At 34.2% G+C, this 9,965-nt stretch overlaps 1 protein-coding gene and 1 long non-coding RNA gene across 2 annotated transcripts; one reads left to right on the forward strand and one right to left on the reverse strand.

Annotated features, from left to right (window-relative positions):
• Positions 1-583: 583 nt before the first annotated feature.
• On the reverse strand, positions 584-4,279 carry LOC123916067 (patellin-3-like). The gene is made up of 4 exons (XM_045967411.1): positions 2,708-4,279; positions 2,248-2,372; positions 2,012-2,147; positions 584-1,003 (listed from the first exon to the last, which is right to left on the reverse strand). The coding sequence occupies exons 1-4, from the start codon at positions 3,881-3,883 to the stop codon at positions 746-748; spliced, it is 1,695 nt and encodes a 564-aa protein (XP_045823367.1). The 5' UTR covers positions 3,884-4,279; the 3' UTR covers positions 584-745.
• A 4,164-nt stretch (positions 4,280-8,443) lies between these two features.
• LOC123916068 lies at positions 8,444-9,339 on the forward strand. Its single transcript, XR_006812053.1, has 2 exons — positions 8,444-8,815; positions 9,227-9,339. It is a non-coding gene; the product is annotated as an uncharacterized LOC123916068 (long non-coding RNA).
• The last annotated feature ends 626 nt before the right edge of the window (positions 9,340-9,965 follow it).

A 9,965-nucleotide genomic window follows, 5' to 3' on the forward strand; every position in this document is an offset into this window, starting at 1 on the left:
AGAGAGAGATTAGTAATTAAAACAAATTTAGTGATGGTATGATTCTGGTGCAGCGACAAAGAAAGAGAGAGATATGGGAATCCTGGGTGGATCAAAGAAAAGATTTGTAGTTTTACAGTGAGGAAATATATGATTTTATTTAATTATTTATTTCTATAAAAAGAAGGTTTTATATGGTGTCGTAATTAAAAGATGGACCATTTAATCCAATGGTGAAATGGTGTGGTACACCGATGAGGGACTTAGTTGCTCCCTCAGCTTAGAAGCCACCTGTATTTTGGGTCAATAAAGCTTTTGTTGATGCTACTTGGCTTCTAATATTGGTCATTCTAGTTTGTAAAATAGATGATCCTTCTTACTCATATGATTTTGAGATTAATTTTTATGCATTATTAATAATGGTACTAAACTTTTACAATGTGACTCATTATAAAAGTCCAGAGCAATAATTCATCATATGCATATCTCACCTTTTACTTCCCACATTGCAACAAGAATCATGATAGCTCTCAAATATATTCCATGCTCGATTACAGACAGAACGACAAAGATAGACACAGTGGCGGAGCCAGGACCCAATATATATCATCAAAATTATAAGATATAAAAAACTTTATATTGATATGAACAACAGGAAAGTTTCAATTTGAAGATCCTTGGTGATAATAAAAGTTGAAGCAAGAATTAAAAAGTAAGCAAACAAAACAATTCAAGTCCTGCACTTGTGCATACATAATCATTTTTCTCAGTCAAAGAGTGAAGACTTGGTCTTCAAACGGTACAAGAGCTTTTTCTTCCTAGAACTTGTGTTGTCAATGGTAAGAACAACTTTCCCAGGTTCACCAATTTTAAAACTGTTGCAAAGCACTGGTTCTTCTGATGAAGTCACTTTTCTAGCCTTTTGAACAATTACTGTGTAGCTTTCTTCATTACTTGGTACAAATTCTGCACCATAGTTCACCTCCCACCCTATTACTCTCACCTCCCAAGACAGTAAACATTTCTGCAAAGTTTTCAATTAAAAACTTCAAACCATATATCAAGGCAACAAAAAAAAAAATCAACATTTTTATAATATCTAACCAACTACTCCCTCCGGCCCCTATTATAAATTAACGAAAAATCACATTTTAAGTTCATTGAATAGCTAATATATCTAATATATAAACAATGTGCAGACTAGATCAACGCAACACAGTTATTGTTGTGAGCTGCTCAATCTAGATCAACGGCTGAGATTGTTAGACTGTATTATAGTTGATGTGTAATCTGAACTGTTTGATCTCAAACCAACGACTATTATTGAAAACAGCGTGATACTGCGTGCAATTTAGACAGCAGCACATCCAGGTCCCTTAATATATGTATTATTTGTTAATAATAATAGTAAGTTATATAACTTAGATATGTAATGTAATCCTATAAACAAATCAAAACATCAACATCATTAGGTGGTTGGTTATCCAGACTGTGAAAGAGATATAGGTTGTTGTTGACTTTCTACTTTTTCTTTGGGATTTCTTTTCTACTCTTGAACATGTTGCCTTTTTCCTTTTGTCTAAAGTTGTTTCCATGTTGAATGCATTTTGATTCAACATAAATTTCTGTAGCCAATCACATTACAAGGTAAAATTTACATTCAACTTTAACTTTTAGCACTCTAATTTGTTTTTTTACAAGGTCATCTTTAATTTGTTGCACAACACTATTCTATTATCAAAAGCATCAAAAGTGGTCCACTAAATGCAATACACAGCTAACAAAAGAAGCTTACTCCTACTTTTCTATGTTTATTTTATTTATATTCCTAATTTACTAATTTTTCATTTGCTACTGAATTTTCTTCCATCCTACACAATGTTGAATAGAATATGAAATTAAAGCAAACAACAAATAACAAATCAGATAGTATTGACAAGAGAGGAATCCTATGATAGATTCCTACTACTATGCTGCATTCTTTGGATTCTCAAAACCATCCAATTAAGACAAAAAACAAACAAAAACTCACCTCAGTAACAGGAAATTCAACAGTATGTTTTGATGCTGGCTTTATTGTGATCTCAGTAACAGCATCTGAATTTCCAAATTCACCATCTTTGCTTAATCCACCATACTTCACAGAGAGTTGCTCTGGAGCTATGTAGCTAAAAATACAAAATGCCAAAAAATTTAAAATTATTCAAAATTCATGCACAATATATACAAAACAAAAAACAAATTTTGAATCCTTAAACATGTCCTCACCTCAAAAGGGTCTCAGTTGATTTGGAAGGACCAGCAAAAACAAACTTGCTTTTGGTTCTCTGTGTAAGGAAAGGACTTATCATCCTATTCACAGCCAAATACCACCATGGCACATTGATGAACACCTAAAATAAATAATTTTTATAACAAAAATTATTTAGAATAAGATAAATTTGATCACCCATTACACATTTACACATAAAATCTATAATGTGACATCAAGTGTGAATCTATGTTAATCTATGAAGCACGGACACAAACACGCACGGACATGACACATACACTCATAATAATTTGAAAAATTGATATAATTCAATATAATCATAAATGTCGGTGGTGTCAGACACTAATGTTAGTTACGATTTTCAGTTAGTTATTTGGCATCATGATCAGACTAAGTGCCTTGCAAAACATAACATCAAAACACATGAATAATGTTTAAGAAGACAATATAGTTTACCTGTTTAGCCACAAATTCAGGATAATTGTCTTGAAGCAATTGAAGGGCTTGTTTGGTTGCTTGTCTAAGCTCCCATTTAGCAGGTCCAGGAGAATCCTTAAGATCATTCACCTGAACAATAGTGCAAATACCAGCATTGTTAAAATCCAAATTCCTAATACTCTTCTCAAGGAACTGAATTCTCCATCTAAGGAAATTCTGTCTCTTCTCCTCGTCAGAAAAACACTTCTTATACAATTCCTTATTCTGAAATTCACCATATATGTTATAACACACAGGGTGACCTTCCTTATCAAATCCATGCATGTAAACAACTTTCTCCAATTCATCACCAAATTTCTCATCCATCAACTCCTCTATTCCAAATTCTTTTCTCCAGAGAATTGTGTTCTTGATCATTGTGAAAGCCTCTTTCGCCTTAAAATCTCTTGCACGAAGAAATTTCGTAAGAATCACGTCAGTTCTTTCATCTGCAAGGAGTGGTATGCCATAAATGGTTACTTCTTCGGGTGCTAATGGCAATGAAGCTTCAACTTTCTCTGCAACAGATTGTTCATGCTCAGCAGGAACAGAGGAAGAAACCGCAATGTTAACGACGCTTTCTTCAATAGCTTCCACAGTTTTTGCTCCATCATCATCATCCACAGAAGCTACCTGCACAGTTTCCTTCACTTCTTCTTCTTGCTGTTCTTTTTCTTCCTCTTTCTTGGTTTCAACTTCCTCCTCCACCTTTGGTTGTGCAGGTTCTTCTGCAGGGGTAGCATTTTCAGGTGCAGCAGCAACGGTGGTGGTGGATGGTTTTTCTTCTTTTATGGGCGAAGGAGAAGAGAATTCATGGTTATTGAGTGCTTGTTGAATGAGATTCTTAAGCTCTTGGAGTGGCTTGTTTTCATTTTGAGAAAGATCAGATTCAGAAGTTTTGGTAGTTTGTTCTTCTTTGAAGGTATCAGCAGAATCGGTATCGGGTTTGGAGAAATGAGTCTGAAGAGTGACAGTTTCAACAACAGGGTTGTTGTTGTTTTTGTTCTTCTCCTGAGGTTCAGGGTGTGAATCTTCTTGCTCTGACTCTAAGGGAATGATAGCTGTTTTTTCAGGCTGTGGAACATTTACATCAGTTTCAACAAGTAGTGAGTCTTGTGGTGTTGTTTGGTTTGGTGAGGACTCATCGTGAGACATGTTTGGATTTTGGTAAAGGAGAATGTGAATGAAGAGAAAAATGTGAGAGATGGTGGGTTTAAGGTAAAGCGGTTATAGTATGTAGTAGTTTATATATAGAGAGAAAAGCAAAAGAGTAGTGGTGGTGTGTAAAAGTGTGGTGTGTTGTGCCAGGTTGGAAGTAGTAGGAAGGTGGAGCCTGCTGTGATATGACAGACAGTGGTTAGTTACAAAACAAACGTGGGAAAGAGAGATGTTTGATTGAAATGAGAATGATGAATGAATGTAACGTTGTTGGTGTAAATGTAATTGGGCAGATTATCGGCGGTATTGCCGGCCACTCTTTTCATGTTACAATCATCCAAGCCAGCTTCCATTCTATGGGCCTGCCTGCTGCTTACTTTTAGTTAGTTACTCACACCACCATTTCAATACAACTAGCTGTCTTTGAGGGATTTCGATCCCATGCGGTCAAAGCATGCTGCAGTCATGCAGTCACTGCATGAGAGTTCTTAGATTTAATTTTGATCAAATAAATAATATGTTTTAATAAATTTGGATGACTAAGATTAACCTGCAGTCAAAAACTGACCGCAGGGAATCCATTTCCGTCTTTGAGTGTTTTTTTTTCCCTTAACCCTCATATTATTACTAACATAAATATAAAAATTACTCTAGTTGTTTTCTTAATATATACTCTGAGGTCTCCTATAATTATTAGGGTTTAAAGAGAAATTTGGAAGGTGGTCTGGAGTGGACCTAGAGCTGACTCAAATCCACTTCTGTTAGGACATCGAGGACAATCCATTAGGGAAACATTTGACCCAACATTGGGACACTATAAAAACTCTCCTCTACATGAGGGTCAAATATTCAATTCATTCTTAACCTAACGCTTAAACTTGTACCCTTGTTCTCTGAACTGACTTAAGCATCAGAGTGTCTGCAGGTATAAACCCTCCTCCGTGGATTGCTCAACTACGGACGTGTTGCTGGCCATCGACCTACTCTGAACATCGGGTAAGATCAAAAGGTATGTGAGCATGATGAGGGGTTTAAAAAGTATTTTTTTATAAAAATATTTACACTTACGAACTTATTGTTTGAGCGATTTGAGTTGGCGCATTGTCTGATTTCACATCAACTGAAGATTAGGAGAATGACGAGGAACATTCATATTTGAAACGACGTAAACAACTTAAGATAATAGAATTGTCTCAATAAAAATACATTTCACCTAAAAGCGCTTAGATGAGATAACGCGGGTCTCTTTTAGCTTAATCAATGCCTTGAGTTTAATCTCTAACTTGGGCATGCTGCACCTTTAATACTCATAGGGAATTTGTCGTTCATTTGAGTCCCACAAAATTCAAGAGATTAGTCTATGCAATTACACACACAAAATATTTAATGTACGAAAAAAAATCTTAGATTCTAAAATCCAAGCAGAGTAATTTTAAAAATTTATAGGAGATATGAATGACTTAGAAAGCAAAAAGAAAGATAATTTATATTGCCACCCTATCCATTTCTCACAAATTTACCAAAATACACATGTCCGCTATTTAGGTAGCGGATACCTCCGAAATACACCCTACCAAAAACATCTTTATAACATCCGCTACTTCAATAGCAGAAGTATAAAAATGAAAACGTGTAGGACGTGCGAGAAATAGGTAGGGCGGCAAAAGAAAATTTCTTAATATAGTTCAGCCCCAAGTCAAATGAGAACCGGCCCAAATGTGGCCTATTATGTAGATGTTTTCTCTTCCGACCCCCCGTGATTCTTTTATATTCCCAATATTCCAATTTTGCCCTTGCAGAAAAATTCGGTTCGCAGAAACCAAATTTTTTCTAGTGTAAATTCAGAGTAAATTTCGGTTTTTAGAAACCAAATTTTTTTTCAAGACAAAAAAAACTTCGGTTTCTACAAACCGAAATTTTTTGCAAGGATAAAATTAGAAATTTAGGAGGTATAAAAGAAATAAAGGGGTCGGAAGAGAAAACATCTACTATGTATTTTATTGCAAGCCCAACTAAGGAGCTCTTACTCTGAATTTTTTTGCTTCTACCCTTATAATTATACATTTACCCCTATAGTCAATTTTCATCCCTACAATTTTTTTTCCAATGTTACCCTCTTTATGAGTACAAGCCCGTGTCTCCTAAAAATGTAAGTCGTTAATATTAAAGATATAAAAATATATGCAACATATAACGTAAGTAATCAAACTTCAAATTAGTCCACTAAATTCAATACAATCACACATTACACAAGTAATAAAACCTAAAATAGTTTACTTGAATTAATCCAACATTACTGTTGACTTGAGACAAAAGTTCATTTAAACTGACCCGAAGAGCCAGCATGCCTTGGACTCTAGGTGGAGAGCAATGACTATGAGTAATGTGCTTCGAATGAAAACATGGAATTGGTAAAATGAATAGAGAAAGTGAATAATATCGGCAACATACTATCAACCAAATATTTTAACATTTTTTATTATTATTTTTAAAATTCATGTGAGATCCTAAAAAATTGTAAGCAATAAGAATGTGTGTATTTAATCCGGTGACTGTTATAAATAAAAAACCATTTTATAGGTTTATTAAAAAATAATGTATCTGAGATATATTAGTATAAGTGGTAAGAATTTTGAGTGTCTTGTGCCATTTAAGCATAGATGATAAAAAATTTGATCTTACCTGATCAGAAAGGACGACCGCGCCAGCGTTTGCTCCATTGAAGCCCTCGATGAAACAGAGGGAGTTGTATATCTGCAGTCACTCCGACGCTCAAGTCAGTTAAGTGTGGAGTGATGTTTTCTCTGGTGAAATTATACGTACCTTTTGTTTTGAATGGTAGTAAGCTACGTATATATAACCTTCAGCGCTGGGTCAAGGCTCTTGATGACATTTATGGTCATCAAGTGGCTGCCGGAAAAAACGGATGGAAAGCCATGATGAGCAGTTAATGCTCATCATTCCGGTGAACGTCCGTGACAACGCGTCGAACATTATGACCGTTTGGCTCGTGGAGACAGCTTCTTGGACTATCCTCCGTTGGGCCTTGCTCGACTCGACGGCCCAATTCACAATTCTTCAGCACTTGGGCTTCTAAGCCCAGTCCAGAGCAAAATTCATATTTTTATCTTTTGTTGTGTATGAAAAAAGAGTACAAAATTACATACTTATATCACATTTCTAATTCTAACACTCATTCGATTAAGATTGATGGCCAAATATTTTTAAGTAGGCACAAAGGGAGATCAAATATCTCTTCATGTGTGTCTAAATATTATAATACATTATAATACATTTGTTATTGTGAGCGAGAAATATTTGGTTGGACAAAACCCCTGAACATAAATTATTTGAACGCACACGTAAAATTATTGTGGGTGATATAAATGTGTTGCGGCACACCAAAGCCCACTAAATAAGAGATAAGTTACCCAAAATGAGTTTATAAATTATGCTTATTGAAGATGCTTATGTATCTAAATAAATATAGAAGTATTTTAGGAACACATGATTGTCATTTTTTCTTTTTAAATTACTAGTAAGTATTTCCTTTGATCTTATTTATAAGTAGAAATTATTTTCTTGATTTATTGAACAACTGATATATTTAAACTAGATACATCAATTATTTAATGAATCTAAAATGTAATTTTTGTTTATAAATAAAGCCGATGAGAGGACTAAATAAGATTTGGATGATCTAAATTGAATAAGCTGAAATGTAAAGCGAGAAAATCAAATGTGATTATTTTAACGTGATTTGTTATGGTGTACTGTACCTTTTTTTTTGTTAATCAACGGTTAAAATTACTCTTGTAAAAAAAACAGTTAAAATTACTTACTCTACCCTTGGAAAGAAAAAAAATGAAAATAAAACAAGGTCTTACTAACGAGTGCCCCCGAAGTACTCTTTAAGTATTCCATTTAAAAAAAAAATTATTCAAAAAGTTAAACATTACAATTTTCAATATGTTAACTTTACGCATTCCAATAAAAATTCTATAAAAAACTTACTATTTAAAAACTTAAAGAGCGCTCCGGGAACACTATTTATCATTTGCCATCAAACAATATGGGCAGTCGTAGGGCAGATACTAATAAATTGAAGCAAATGATTGGGTTATGAGTATGACTATGAATGTACTATTGTGAAATGGCTGTACATGAGTGGCAACTTAATTAGTAGCATTAGGGGTGGACAAAACCCGAAGGCCCAGCCCAAACCGCCAAAAACCGCTAAAAAAAACCGAACCGGGTCGGGTTTAATATGACCCGCGGTTTGACGGGTGCAAATAGCGGTTTCATGTGGTCTTAGGTGGTCGGTTTCGGTTCAGTAGAATCGATCCACGGGTACCCGAACCAAACCGAAATAAATTAATATTTTATTATATTAGAGCAAAACGACTGCGTATAAACTCATTCTCATGGTATTTTCTAGGGTTTTCACCTGCTCTTCTCTCACTCTCATTCTAACAGCCGCCGTCACACTCCCTTCCCTAATCTAATGGCATTTTCTCCGCCTCCATGGTCGATCCTCTGTCTTCCTCGCCTCATCACAACCCACAAACATTAATCAACCAATTTTCACTTATTTTTCGTTTTTCTTCAGCGTACTTTTCACCATCGATTTTCTTCACCTCTTTGTCTGTTCATCATTTCTTCTGTCTTTCTTCTCTCTTTGTTCGTTCACCATCTGTTCAAGAAAACAAAGATAATGTTTCAAACTCCAATCCTTTTTTTCTTCTGTCTTTGTCTATAATTTTATTTTTATTTTTCTATATATTTTGCTTTTTTCTAATTTTAGGGTTTTTGGATTAGGGTCTGTTTCTAATGTTTTTATGTTTCTATTTCACTAATATGTTTGTTTATTTTGAGTAGGGATTGAGAATTTCGAAAAATCAAGTTGTGGTGAAAGTTGATACTTGAGAGGTAATAATAATGTTTCTCTGTTTGGTCTGTTTATTGCGTTTTTTTTATCTCATTCCAACTTTAAATGGTTTACAAGTCTTATTTGTATTTGACTAACATTTTGATTTATCCTTTTTAATGTTCAGATCTACACAAATTATAATCTCAGTGTTGTGTAAAAATGTAATCTTAGTGTTGACATAAATTATATGATACGGCAGTGCTATGTTATTTGACAGTTTGTTGTTGTGTTCATAATATTGTAACCAAGCAGCAATAGATTAAATTAAGGGTAGTAATCATGATATTTTAAATGTTGGATATATGTGAACTTGCATATTGCGATAGGTAGTGATATTTTTTTAAACTCCTATGATTTATTTTATCATTTTGTTAACTATGTATATCTTAACCATTGTTTCTCTTTTGCAGAAGCAACAAGATCTCTATGCTTCTCAAGTTCTTGTGCTAGTCTCAAATCTCATTTCATTCTGTATTTACTACTTGGTGTTTATGTTAAATTAAAGTTAGGTTGATGTTTTTTTGATGTTGTGTTGTAATTATTTTGATTTGGTCCTTTAATTTGTGTAATTTATTTTTGTTGGAAAGGTTGCATCTACAGATTTATTGTTGTGAAGTGTTATGTTGAATTTATCCTTACTAAAATTCTGGATGTAACTAAGCATCAGGAGAAGAATAAACAAACTATTGAATTTAAAGATAAAGAAAAATTAAATTAACATTGTTTCAGTTTTTTAATACAAATTCTTATAAAATTGAAATTTATCATTTTATATTCAAAGCCCATTAAAAAAGATACACAATAGCCCAAAAGAAAGAGTTGATAAAGTTTTAAAATAATTCATTAGCAAAAAAATTAGAAATAGCGCAAAAAATAATTTTTTTTTTGACATGGCAAAAAAAAAGTTATTGGGCCTGAAAATGGACAGTCCAGTAACCCGAGTTACCCATCCGTAATCACCCGCAACCCATGTTAATCCGACCCGCCCAAACCGCATATCAGTTTAGGGTCGGTATGGTCTATATAAGTCAAACCGTGGATTGGGCCGGTTTGAGGTTTTGGGCCCATACCGACCCAAACCGGCCCGTTGTCCACCCCTAAGTAGCATCATGTAGCGTGGAGGGTCTGACAAATCGCACGTAGATTGAT

This window comes from Trifolium pratense, linkage group LG3 (assembly GCF_020283565.1).
Source record: "Trifolium pratense cultivar HEN17-A07 linkage group LG3, ARS_RC_1.1, whole genome shotgun sequence".
Taxonomy (NCBI): Eukaryota; Viridiplantae; Streptophyta; class Magnoliopsida; order Fabales; family Fabaceae; genus Trifolium; species Trifolium pratense.

Coding starts and splice junctions, on each gene's coding strand:
- LOC123916067 (XM_045967411.1), bottom strand. CDS start 3,883: ATGTCTCACGATGAGTCCTCACCAAACCAAACAACACCACAAGACTCA. Junction 2,373..2,707: donor CTGAATTTGTGGCTAAACAG/GTAAACTATATT, acceptor TATTTATTTTAG/GTGTTCATCAATGTGCCATG. Junction 1,004..2,011: donor TTGAATTTCCTGTTACTGAG/GTGAGTTTTTGT, acceptor AAAACTTTGCAG/AAATGTTTACTGTCTTGGGA.